Genomic DNA, 13,639 nt, shown 5'->3' with positions numbered 1-13,639 from the left:
GGACAAAGGCTCGATGTTTCACTCCAAGTTCATTACAACGCCAAAATTATCTAATCATCTAAAGTCTATATAAGTTTAGCACAACAAAAAAAACAGTTTCTTAGTCATTACACGAATAAACACACTTTTCATTAGGAAATATAAAAGTTTGAGTGGATGCGTAGAACTGAAGACCTGAGTGATATTTTGGGAAAACCATCAAGCATAGAGGACCAGCTCAAAACATGACTCTTTCAGCAAGCTTGATTCAAGAGCAAAATGTTTAAAAAACAATAAATTTTCTCTGGAGTCTATCAATGAATACAATTATTAAACAAAGTTATCAGCAGCCGTATTATTATTATGTTACTCATTTCATGAAAATATAGTCATCTTCGAAAAATTAAATTGTTAAAAATAAATAATTTAAAGACAAATCATTAGACCGTTAAAAGGGAATAAGCACCACAACAACACAACGATCAAATCAAGGTACTTGCCCAGTAGATGGCCAACTGGCACAGCTCATGCACCTTTGAGAAGAAGGATCCACATAACTCCGGAGCTCTATACCACCTTGTCGTAAGATAATCCTATAAGGGTAGGAATTCATTGACATTAATGCTCATAAGTTTTCATACCACAAAAGACCATCAACTTTAACCCACAACTAACAATTTGAGGTCATGAAGGAAATCTAAAATGCTGAGTACAGTTGACTGAAAAGAACTTACTGTCCAAAATATCGGTGTTGGAGTATCATTGAAGGCCACTCTAGCAAGACCAAAGTCACAGATCTTGAGTTTGCATTAACATTTGCTAAGATATTTTTTGGTTTTAGATCCCAAAGAAAATATTTGCTAAACCGCCAACAGAGAAGGAAGAAAAAAGTAAAGAAAATCAGAACTGGCCAAGGAATATCAGTCAAATGCCAATTGATTGGTAAACAAAAAAAGGGCTACCCAGTGCACAAGGCTCCTGCATTGCGAGGTCTAGGGATGGTCATAATGTATGCAGCCTTACCCCCGCTTCGTAGAGAGGCTGTTTCCCGATTCGAACCCGGGACCACAAGGTCACAATGGAGCAACCTTACCATTGCGCCGAGGTCCGCCCTCTCAGTTAAAGAATGCATGTTGCATCCGAGACATGCTCAAAGATATCATTGATCTCCTTAATTGCAACTTTCTCCCCTGTATGTGCATTGTACGCAGAGCAAACAGCTCCATAACTTCCTTTACCTATTACTTCTTCTATTCTGTATCTGCTACCTTCCCCCTACTCAGTGAAGAAATCTATTTCTACGGGTGCCTGCATCACCAAAATCCAACGCAGACATTGCCTTATCAGTCCGAGACTCCAAATTGATTTCAAATAAGGAATCTGAATTGAAATGAATCACTGATTTTAAACTTATAAGATATATAACCTAGACAAACACAGCTTATAGAAAGAATAAATAGATTTCATTGAAATTAACCCCCTTCACACCCCATCTATATAATTTTAGTGAGCAAAATCACTCCTGTTCGGAGGAGTGAGGAGTGATTTGATTCAGATTGACGGAACTAAAAGAGCCAGGGGCAGACCTAAAATGACCTTAGGAGAAGTGGTGAGGAAAGACATACATAGCTTAGACCTTGTATCAAGTATGACCTCGAATAAAGCTAATTGGAGAGCACAGATCCCTGTAGCCACTAGCCGACCCCATTTAGTTTGAATAAGGCTGAGTTGTTGTTGTTGTGGTTGAAGAGAGAAAAAAATGGAGTTGGTATGTTCAAAAACCGGTTTGGATAGAATAAAATGTAAAACCAGAAGAGAGCACCTGAACGAGACTCAAAATTTGGTCTAAAAAATGATATAAACTTGAAGAAGACAACTCAGTAAATGACAGATAGTTACCTTTCGTTGCTGGTCAGGCTGCATTTTATCAAGCAAAGCTCAAAATGCTCAAAATTTTCTAAAGCAGGGAACTGATAAAAACATCTTGCACGTTCAGGAATCAAAGTAGACGAAGAACTGATGATGAGGTAAGCTAGGCTGAAACAAACAAACACTAGCTCACCTACAGAAACCAGGATCGCAGTGAACCTAAAAATTGAGAAATAGGACAGAAACTTAATGCTATTAGATATCTTGCAAACTATAAATCCCAGGGGGCTGAAACTAACATATACTAGAGGTCCTAATGGGGTGAATATTGATATTTTCCAGAAAAAAAGAAGGCGATGGCCGTGCGGCCAGATTTCATTAACAATAAACAAAGAGATTATAAGATAATAAATATAATAACCCTAGTGGTCCCAAAAGACAAAAACTACCCTTAATGAAATAATATAAAAGAAAAGACATAAAAACCCCTATACTGTAATCTCGGTTACTGTTCACGCTACAGTACCGTGAACAGTGAGGCTACAGTACCGACTCCTGTAACAAATATGTGGTTAAAATACCAAAGAGAACTCATGGTTAGATTAGAAGAAAGACACAAGGACAGAAAATAGAACGTAGGGATAAAACAGAAAATACAAAGGAGAAGTAGCATAACTAATAATCTAGCAATCTGATGGACACCAAATTTGGATTGAGTGGAGTAGATGGAGTAAGGAATAACAACCAAAACTCAGCCAAATCTGAATGGTTAGATACTCAGAAAACAGTGACTGTACTTCAGACATGTATGCTGTAAAATACTCCTACCACAGACTTGAAATAATATGTAAAATTAATAGAAAATAGAGGAGATTAAGAAGACAACACCAAAGGATTATTAAGTTGCCAAATAACTTCAAAGTAGACCCAATAATAGTCCACGATAGAGGGAGAAAGTTGCTGGAATACCTGCAGAACAGCAAAGGAAGAAAGAGAAAATAAAAAAGTAAAAAGAGGAAGAAGTTATGGCTGGCTTCAACACCAAAGCCTGAAGTTGGGTTTCACCATCCTCCCTCCAAAGTTTCACAGCCTTGGCTGTCATAGATCCACCATAGCGCACACACTCACATAAAGCTAATTGGTCAAATCCTCAAGTTGTGGGCTAGATGCCTCTTGCTCTTTATTTATAATAACTAATTAACTGATTACAAGAATAGAAACCCTTATACGTGGGGGACTTCTTGGCTGCCAAGCAAACACTAGAAAGGAATCTTCAGCTATTACATAGAAAGGGTCACTGGATCCCTTTTTCTCTTTTATTTTCTAGGCAGGCAATCAGGGAATTTCAATGGGTTAGCTGGTTAAAAAGCTGTACACCTGTACCTGATAAGTGAGGTTTCAGCCTTAAGTATAAGCAGACAGTTGCAATAACCATTAATAAAGATCTCATCACTAAAAGAGTAGAAGTAAGGAAAGGAGAAATGAATGAAAAGACAAAGACTGCACATGAATTTTAAAAGGAGAAAAAAAGAAAAGAGGGAAGGCAGAAAAGAATTACCTGGGTCAAGTATCCAATGGAATTTCTTAAAATAGGGAAACTAATTGAGGACATTACAATCTCTTTGATCAAAAGCAACTCATTTGCACCTGAAATTTATTAGTACAACTTTTAACCTACTACCTTATGGTCATCTAACAACAGATGAGTGCATGTTTGAAAAGAGACGGGTAGGGGATAATATGGGAGGGAGCAACAGGATTAAGGAAAGTTAATGTCCTTTTTCGCATTAGGGAAATTTCAATTGTTTTTTTATTTGCACTGCTTATCAGTATTTCTTTTTTTTTTTTTTTTTTTTCGTGTTTCCTATGGGGATATTTTACTAAAAGCTTCTTGTGCCCGGCATATGCAAGAGAAGCAGAGGTCCAGATGCCAGGAGAAGGGAGTGGTGACGCGCTTCTTGCATTTCTTGGCTTCTGGTGGGAAAGATTCCAAACACCATCATCTAATTGGATCTGATTTCATCTTATTTGGAGAAGCTAGCTTCTCAGAATCTCAGAAGCAGAAGCCTGAGAAACTCCCACAAGCACGCACCATATGGTGAACTTTTGCTGGGTTAGAAGAGAGTTTTGCCACAGTTTTGTTTTATTATGCATAGTTTTCGATTCTAGCTTTTGTTATAGTTGTAATTGTACATTCTTTTTTTCCCTTTACTTATTATCAGCTTTGTCTCAACTTGATATAGGTTTGATGGTAAGTCATAAGATAAGTGAAAATATAAAATGCTTGTCCACCTTTGAAAGGCTCGATATCTAAATACTGCAAACTGGAAAACACATCTTCTCCACCAGTCCCCAAGAGAACCCCCAAAGAAAAGTAGAAATGGAAACAGGGGATGGAATGTTTTGAGGCCAATCTTGATATTGAAGTAGCCAATCAAGCATCTAATAAATAATTACAAAGAAACAACAACAGAGGCTTTAAAAACATTATCATTCCTCTGGAAGTGAGCACCGGCCACCAGTATAGACTGTAACCTTTACTTTCACCACTCCCACACCAAGAGTATGGGAGTGGTCAAAAATGGCAAGAACGCCATCAGGGTCAGGTGCAACTAGTCTAGATATTCTGAAAATCACAATTTACTGTCTCATACTCACAATCCAAAAACACTCACATGCTTAAATTCCTATTGTTGTAACTTGTAAGAGGATATTTTTTTTTTTACCAAAAGGAACATAAAATAAAAATAGCGGCATGAAACAGATTTCCTTCAGAACAATGGAGGGTCGGCAGAATATGGGAGCCTCGGCTCAAGCATCGGTTTACCGAATCAACCCCGCTACCCCACTTCCTTCTACTCAAAAGGCAAGTAGCCCTTGAACAAAAAGGCAAATTCGGGATCTTCTTAACAGATTTCCTTCAGAACAATCCTAGATACTTAGAAAAGAATAGTTTAATTAAATTGTCAAAATAAAATGCCATACCATTTCTTCTATAATAACCAAGGATCAATCTTCTAATTATTACCAGTAATCATTTAATCATACTTTGAAGCAACACAATTACAACTACATTCACAGTTATTGAGCAAAACAATAACAATTGAAGCCTTGACCACTAAGAAGAAAGAGAAAATTAGTGAGGGTGTAATACCAGTTTGTTGGGGGACTTGGCCATAAACGGCTTTGAGTTTAACGAGGAGAAACGGCACAGGAACCATCCAAGGCTTCCGCATAGAGTAGTTGCTTCGAAGTCTTCTAAAGTGTTTTATTGCTCTTGACAAGTGAGTCCTTCTCTGCTTCAAGGACTTCGATGTCCTTCTGCTGGTTCACCGACCTGCTGCCCAACGCCACGAACGACCCAAACAAGAGCAGGTTCATGACTGTGGTGTCGTTAGTTGCTCTCATTGCTCCACTCACCGCTTCTGCTTGAAAACTCAATCGTTTGATCTTTCCCGGCCCTGCCCTGCCCTCAATAGTTCCTCGTTCTCTCTACCGACCTTTTTATTCTCTCAATTTTTGGGTAAACGGTAAACCCTGCTGTCTAGTGATGCTTTCATGGCCGTTCGCACACTAATCCCATAATGGCAGCCACATAGTGGACTTATATGTCTGTAGAATTCAAACCCATTCGATTGGAATCTTTCATTGCTTTAGTCAAAGACAACATTTTTATGCAGGTCTATTCTATGCTATCAATTCTCAACTTTTATGATTCAATCCAATGGTCTCAAAGGGATTGATTCTTCTTTTCCAGAGACTATTAGATTGATATTTCAAATGCCCAAATGATTTTGTCAGTTGGGTCATCCACATGATCAACAAAGTATCCACAGGCAAACCAGTGTTCAAGTTCAAAAAGATTCACTTGCTCTTCTCCCTGAGAGAGAGAGAGAGAGAGAGAGAATGGAAATTGCTGTTTTGGGTGGTGGGTTGCAGCATATCCTTAACCTCCCTTCACCCATCGTCACCTCTCCCTCCATTTCTACCACAGAAAAGAACAAGAGGAAGAGTTATTGGCTCACCTTTGCAAGTACTACCCTCAACGAGTCTCAACTTGAGCCTGCCCAAGTTTCAGCCCCTTCTACTACCGCTTTGCGTAAAACCAGCTTAACCCCCTACTCGGCAAGGCGAGCTGCAGTTGTATACGTACAAAAGTGCGCTGATTTGGATTCTGCTCTCTCAAGGTTCTCCCTATATCCGTTTGTGTTCTACTTTCTTTTCAAAGCTTAACTAAATTGTGAAATGTCTGAACCAACAGCCAAATACGAATTATGAATTATCTTTTGTTTGGTAGATTTCACAGACAACTTGTATGCACATCAATGGTTTCAGTTTTCAGTGATGATACTGTTAAGCGTCTGTTTCAATTCCATGTGATAGTTTTGTTTACTTATTGCTGCCTCATCATACAGCATTTCCAATTCTTTTCTCCTGTGGAAGGGACATCCTTGAGAGGATGTAATAGACTTGAAATTCTGAAGGAAAACAACATGGGGTCTATTAGGGCGATTGTGAATTAAACCCGTAAAGGAGCATAGTAGTCTTTGACCCTTGTTGATACATTTGTCCAGCCTCAGTAGCTTTCCAACTCATGTTATTTCAGAACTTCATTTCACTTCTCAAACCATTTTTTTGTCCTGAGACATAATCCCTCTACTTATCCATTCCTACTGTTCTTGTTTCCATGCTTTTCAGCTGTAACCAGTTTATTTGGTTCCGATGGAGTTAATTCGTTTGGAGATAATGAATCAAGGCTGTGATTGGAGAACTCAATATCGTTCCTTATCTACTTTTCACCACTGATATTGGTTTTAGAATTATCTGATAATCACTTTAAAATCTTGAGTTCTTCTGCTAGAAAATCCAGAAACGTATTATTATATCCACCACTAATTTACATTGATTTCAAGCTAATGATGCATTCTGACATTGAAATTAGGTCACTGGATCACATTTTGATGGTCAGTCAAGGTCTTGAGTTTGTCCTTGAAGGTTTTTTCTTTTTATCAATGGGATGAAGAATGTAACTGACATAGAATGGGATGATTCATATGTTATTCGGTCTTTCAGGTCAGGAGAGGTGTTGCAGGTGCAAGATTTGAATGTTATCTTGCGCCATTTTGGGAAGCTAAACAGATGGAAGGATGTCTCTCAGGTGATTCAACTTGAAAAGTGCATTGCATTTTCTTGAATAGCCAGCCTGGTAGGCACCTAGGCACTGTTGTTTTGCCTGTCAAATCTATTTTCTTCATTTGTGTAATTGGAATTGGCATACACTGAAATTTTTGATACTTAGAAAGTTCCTTAGAAAAACATAATTCGGACTTACTTTATTTTATTCTGTGCTGCTTATATCTGTGCAATGTGTTATAGAAATGGTCTTTTGTGTTAGATTATAGTTCTCCATGAAGCCATATTTTAGGATCTTGATCAAGTACCTTAATGCGTAAGATGTAGTTCTTGAAGGTTGATTCCAAGGCCGTAAAAATGCTCACTAGCATAGGCATAATACCTTCTGGTCATCAGGTCATATAAGCATCAAGGTGCTCATTGATAAAAATTAGAGAGTAATGCAAATAGTGCAAGATTCTTTGTAATGACAACTGGGGGCCTAAGAGATGACTGGCATTGGATTAAAAACTCACCAAGTAATCAACAGAACCCAAACAAATCCAAGAAAAATTTTCAGTTTTGGGGTCCATGAGCAAGAGAAATTGGGCCTAGTGTATGACAGAGATTATGCTTTATTTTTTTGAATAAAGCAGAGTAGCAGACCAGAGAAGTGTAAAAGAGTTCCAAAGCTACACAGAGGCATTCACTTTTTTGAATGAATTCCAGGCACAAGGGGTGCTCCTTCTGCCTCATCCTGAGGCATCAAGCATATGCATGAAGTATGCACCTTAATAACATTGCATTTAACTCATTTTAGTCTTTCTTCATAAGTATCCAGTCTCCCAATGCCACAAGTGGGTGACAAAGGAGTTGACTTGGGCTTCCTGTTATGATTTAACTAAAGGCATAACTCTGCACTTGAATGCAGGACATGCGACTGACAGATTGGAAAACTACTTTGTCTATCACATGCATACAAGGAGAAAAGAAACTAAGGAAAAAGGAAAGTAAAATGCACAAACTATAATTCTTCATCGATGAAAAAATTCAGTAATGGCGAATTTCAGTGGAGACGTTATCAATGACGGACGTATTCCATAATATGGGGAAAGAGGTGCTATTAGTAGCCACGTTTTGCCTTTTGCATCTTCCTCAAGTGGACTGAGATTGGAATTACTTTTTGTTCTTGTATTTTAGTTTAAACATGATTGATTATGCATAATTAGCTGCACATATGGATATACATGCACCTGTGGCATACATGCATATTACAATGCATCATTTAATGCATTGTTCTAGTAATCTTCTTAACCTTCAATCTTTTGTTTTGATTGCTGAAAAGATTCATTATTGTGATGACTTTCCATCTTTCTGTGGTTTCTTATGGTGACTGACAGTGTATGGCTTGTTGCAGCTCTTCGATTGGATGCAGAAGAATGGGAAGGTTAATGTTGGATCATACAGCAGTTATATCAAGTTTATGGGCAAGAGCCTCAATCCCATAAAAGTACTGGAAATGTACAATGGCATTCAAGACAAATCACTGAAAAATAATGTCTCTGTCTGTAACTCTGTTCTCAGTTGCCTAGTCAGGAATGGAAAATTTGAAAGCAGCATTAAACTGTTTGATCAAATGAAACAATGTGGACTGATCCCAGATGTTGTTACTTATAGTACCGTATGCCACCTTAACTCGAATGCTATAACTTTGTTTTTATGAATTAACTTTTAATTGCAACAAGAGATTTAGATGTATAGGTAAATAAGATCCTTGCTATTGGTTTCTATTTTCTAATTGTGTTTGCTTTGAACTTCATCACTATTATCTTTTGTCATGGTAGCTGCTTGCAGGCTGCATCAAAGTCAAACATGGCTACTCTAAGGCATTGCAGCTTCTCCGAGAACTGGAAGACAGTGGTTTAGGCATGGACATTGTGATCTATGGAACTCTTATAGCTATTTGTGCATCTAGTGGTCAAAGCATAGAAGCAGAATCCTATTTTGAGAAGATGAAAAAGGAAGGTTATTCTCCTAATGTTTTCCATTACAGCTCTTTGCTCAATGCATATTCAGTTGATGGAAACCATTTGAAGGCTGATGAGTTGGTCAGTGATATGAAATCTGCCGGGATTGTCCCAAATAAGGTTTTTCTCATCTTTACTTATTATTTTGGTGCCCACAGCGCAGATTCTGATTTTCTTTCATGTTTGCTCCTATATAAAATAGTGATACTAGCTATAAAAAGATCCCATCAATATGATAGAGAGATGGTTTGAGCATTACCTCTTGAGGTTTCAAAAATTTCAGAAATTGTCTACTTCATGGACACTTTCCTGTGCTTGCAATGTAAGAGCAGTAAGATGGTTTTAGAGAGATGAAGTGTGGCTGCTAAAATAGGTAGGGAGAGAGAGGTAGTGACTAGAGAATTCGATGGAGGGAGATGCTAGCACTAAAAATGTAGGCCTCTCCAACAACAACAAACTCAGCCTTATCCCAACTTAATGGGGTCGGCTACATGGATCCAAACAAAACAAAGTAGGGAAAACAGAGTTCTAACCAAAAAGGGAAATGGGGGAAGAGGGATGGGGAAAGAGATGGGAAATGAAAACGAAAAAGACAAATGAAAGATGTGAAATAAATAGAAAAAAGAAAGATGAAAGATAGTAGGAGGAAAGAGGCAGCACAGCTCAGCACATCAGGAGATTCTCAGCTAAATGGGGTCTGCGACATGGATCCTTGCCCTCCAATAGGCTTTGTCCGAGGTCATACTTGGTACAGGACCTAGACTATGCTTGTCCTTCCTCACCACTTCTCCTATGGTCACTTTAGGTCTGCCCCTAGCTCTTTTAGCTCCTTCAATCAGAATCATATAACTCCTCCTTACTAGGGTGTTCCTAGGCCTCCGTTGAATATGACCATACCACCTTAAACGACTCTCTCGGAGCTTGTTATTGATCGGGGCAACTCCCAAGTCTGATCTTATATGTTCATTCCTTGCATTATCCTTCCTTGTTTTTCAACACATCCATCTTAACATCCTCAACTCTGCTACAAAGCTTATCAATATGACACTTCTTAATTGCCCAACATTCTGCCCCATACATCATGGCCGGTCGAACAACAGTCCTATAAAAGTTTCCTTTAAACTTTAGAGGAATACTTTAGTCACACAACACTCCGGACGTGCCTCTCTACTTCATCCATCCCACTTTAATTCTCTGTGAAGTATCATCCTCTATATCGCCTTCTTTATTTATGATTGACCCCAGATATCTAAAATAGTCATTTTGTGGTATTTCTCTTTCCTCAATTTGCACCATATTAGTATCCATCATAGTATGACTAAAATTACACATCATATACTCCGTCTTCGTTCTTCTAATCTTAAAGCCTCTTGTTTCCAAGGTTGACCTCCAAAGCTCTAACTTAGAATTAATCCCTTCTTTTGTCTCATCCATCAAAACAATATCATCGGTGGAGAGCATACACCATGGGACCTCGTCTTGAATGCTCTTGTTTATATCATACATGATAAGCGCAAAAAGGTAAGGCCTGAAGGCCAAACCCTGATGTAAACCAATCGTAATTGGGAATTCCTTGCCCTGACCTCCCATAGATCTCATACTAGTCACCACGCCCTCATACATATCTTTACTGACATCCACATATTTACTTGACACCCCTCTTCACTAAAACATGATGGATTAGATCTTTAGGGACTCGGTCATATGCTTTTTCCAGATCGATAAAGACCGTATGGAGATCCTTCTTGCTATCTCTATTTCTTTCCATGAGCCTCCTCAATAAGTAGATAGCTTCTGTCGTGGATCTACCTGAAATAAAGCCAAATTGGTTCATCGAGATATGAGTCTCTCATCTCAAACGGGCTTCAATAACCTCCTCCCACAATTTTATAGTGTGAGTCATAAGCTTTATGCTGATATCATCTTTATTTTTGTAGATCTGGACTACGATGCTTCTCCTCCATTCATTTGACATCTTCCTTGTGTTCATAATCTTGTTAAATAGATCGGTTAACCAATAAACCCCACAACCTCCAAGGGTTTTCCAAACTTCAATGGGAATCTCATCTGGCCCTGGTGTCTTGTCTGCTTTAATCTTTCTTAAGGCTTTATTAACTTCCGACACAGTAACCTTTCATGCATATCTATGACGATCGGTGTCTTGTTGGATAATGTAATCGTCTGGGTCATTTCTACCCGACCTATCTCCATTTAGTATGTCATAAATATACTCATCCCATCTCTTCATGATGTCCTCATCCCTTACCAGAACTCTTCTCTCATCACCCTTTATACACCTCACCTGATCAAAATCTCTACTCTTCCTTTCGCTCATCTTACTTATCTTATATATTACTTTTTCCCCTTCTTTAGTGTTTAGGCTGATATAGAGATCTTCATATTTCTTTGCCCTAGCCATCCCCACAATCTTCCTAGCTTCGTTTCTGGCATCATTATACATTTTTATCCTTTGTTTCCTTAGTCCTTTGCCAAATCTTAAAACACACTTTCTTTCGTCTTAATAGTTATGTAGAATTTCGTGAATACTGGCTTGAGTCAGAGTGACTACAACCATCTTTATTTATAATAAAGAAAAGAACATTCTGGAATGAGTACAAGGACAGAAATACCCTTATGACTATTCTACCCCTGAACCCATATTACAACACTCCCCCTCAAGTTGGTGCATGCATATCAAATATGACCAACTTGCTAACAATAGGAAAAAATAACTTGTTGCTGATCCCTTTGGTAAGTATATCAGCTAGCTGTTCATTAGACTAGATAAACGGAATACAAACTGTTCCCTGTTCCAATTTCTCTTTGATGAAATACCTGTCAATCTCAACATATTTGGTACGATCATATTGGACCAGGTTGTGAGCAATGCTGATTGCCAACTTGCTGTCATAGTAGAGCCGCATTGGAAGATCAGCATTCATCTCGAAGTTTTGAAGAAGCCTCTTGAGCCAGAGAAGTTCACAAATACCCTGTGCCATAGCTCGAAATTCAGCTTCAGCACTAGATCGAGCTACAACAGCTTACTTTTTGCTTCTCCAAGTAGTTAGGTTCCCTCCAACAAATGTGCAATATCTGGATGTAGACTTCCTACCATCAGGACTGCCGGCTCAATCTCCATCAGTGTATACTTCTATCCGGAGATGGTTATGTGAAGAATACAAGACTCCCTTTCCAGGAGAGGACTTGAGGCAATAGAGTATTCTGTATGTTGCTTCCAAATGAGAAGAGTGAGGATCATGCATGTATTGACTGACAACACTCACAGCAAATGTGATGTCTGGTCGAGTATGTGAGCATAGTTGTCACGGCGTCACGGCGATCCAAGTCGGTGGAGGGGTGCCATGTCGATATATCGACATGTCGCCCGCCATGGCGTTGCCATGGTGAGCATGTCGACCATGTTTTATTTTCTCTATTTTTAATGTGTTAATAGATGTATACTCAAGCCATGTTTTATTTTTTCTCTATTGTTTCTCAAGTTTTAAGAAGAAAATTCAGAAATCGAAGAAGAAATCGAAGAGGGAAAGAAGAAATCGAAAGAAATCGAAGAGGGAAAGAAGACAGGAAGAAGAAATCGAAGAGGGAAAGATGACAGGAAGAAGAAATCGAAGAAGAAATCGAAGAGGGAAAGAAGAAATCGAAAGAAATTGAAGAGGGAAAGAAGAAATCGAAGGGGGAAGAAGAAATCGAAGGCAGGAAGAAGAAATCGAAGAGGGAAAGAGAGACAAGAAGAAGAAATCAAAGAGGGTCGCCATGGCGTAGGTCGCCATGCAACCCTCTCCAGCGCCAGGACGCCATGGCGTTGCCATGGCGACGCCATGACAACTATGTATGTGAGAGGTATATCAATCGGCCAACTAGCCTCTTATAGCTACCCTTGTCCACTGGGTCACCTTCCTTACTCTTCAAATGTGTGTTGGGCTCAAGAGGGGTGTCTGCTGGTTTATACCCAAGCATCCCTATTTCACTCAATAGATCCAGGGTATATTTTCTTTGGGAAAGAGATATGCCCTTAGCTGAAAATAGGCAACCTCAATCCCTAGAAAATATTTTAATCTCCCTAAATCTTTGATTTCAAATTCGGTGCCCAAATATGTCTTTAGCTTCTGGATTTCATGTGCATCACTACCCGTGATCACTATGTCATCAACATAGACAATAAAAAGGTCACATGCTGTCCCATCCTTTTAACAAACAGTGTATGGTCAGCATTGCTGTGCTTATACCCATAAGCAACCATAGCCTTATGAAATCGGCCAAACCAAGCCCTTGATGACTGCTTCAGACCATAAAGATCCTTCTTCAACTTACACACCTTTCCTTGAGTCTTTGAAGAGGTAAAGCCAGGAGGTATCTCTATGCAAACATCTTCTTCCAAATCTCCATGTAGGAATGCATTCTTCACATCAAGTTGTTGGAGTTCCCATCCTCGATTCACAGCACAAGAGATGATAACCCGCATAGTATTCATCTTTGCTACAGGAGCAAAGGCTCTTGATAGTCAATTCCATGGGTTTGGGTAAACCCTTTGGCTACGAGTCTTGCTTTGTATCTTTCCACTGAGCCATCAGCTTTACAACAAAGACCCATTTACAACCAACTGGTTTCTTTCCTATTAGAGGACTTACCAA

At 38.9% G+C, this 13,639-nt stretch overlaps 1 protein-coding gene across 1 annotated transcript; it reads left to right on the top strand.

The window, feature by feature from the left end:
• Window positions 1-5,696: 5,696 nt before the first annotated feature.
• On the top strand, window positions 5,697-9,239 carry LOC122647430 (pentatricopeptide repeat-containing protein At1g10910, chloroplastic-like). Its single transcript, XM_043840821.1, has 4 exons — window positions 5,697-6,035; window positions 6,922-7,006; window positions 8,378-8,641; window positions 8,805-9,239. The coding sequence occupies exons 1-4, from the start codon at window positions 5,755-5,757 to the stop codon at window positions 9,237-9,239; spliced, it is 1,065 nt and encodes a 354-aa protein (XP_043696756.1). The 5' UTR covers window positions 5,697-5,754.
• Window positions 9,240-13,639: the final 4,400 nt, after the last annotated feature.

Source organism: Telopea speciosissima, unplaced genomic scaffold (genome assembly GCF_018873765.1).
Source record: "Telopea speciosissima isolate NSW1024214 ecotype Mountain lineage unplaced genomic scaffold, Tspe_v1 Tspe_v1.0046, whole genome shotgun sequence".
Taxonomy (NCBI): domain Eukaryota; kingdom Viridiplantae; phylum Streptophyta; class Magnoliopsida; order Proteales; family Proteaceae; genus Telopea; species Telopea speciosissima.
The sequence above is the reverse complement of the archived record's forward strand: the minus strand, read 5'-3'. Positions and strand labels throughout refer to the sequence as shown.

What these genes read in the sequence shown, in the direction of transcription:
- LOC122647430 (XM_043840821.1), top strand. Translation starts at nt 5,755, where the DNA reads ATGGAAATTGCTGTTTTGGGTGGTGGGTTGCAGCATATCCTTAACCTC. An exon ending in TTGGATTCTGCTCTCTCAAG is followed by an intron (nt 6,036 to 6,921) that starts GTTCTCCCTATA and finishes TCGGTCTTTCAG; the next exon opens with GTCAGGAGAGGTGTTGCAGG. An exon ending in ATGTTGTTACTTATAGTACC is followed by an intron (nt 8,642 to 8,804) that starts GTATGCCACCTT and finishes TTGTCATGGTAG; the next exon opens with CTGCTTGCAGGCTGCATCAA.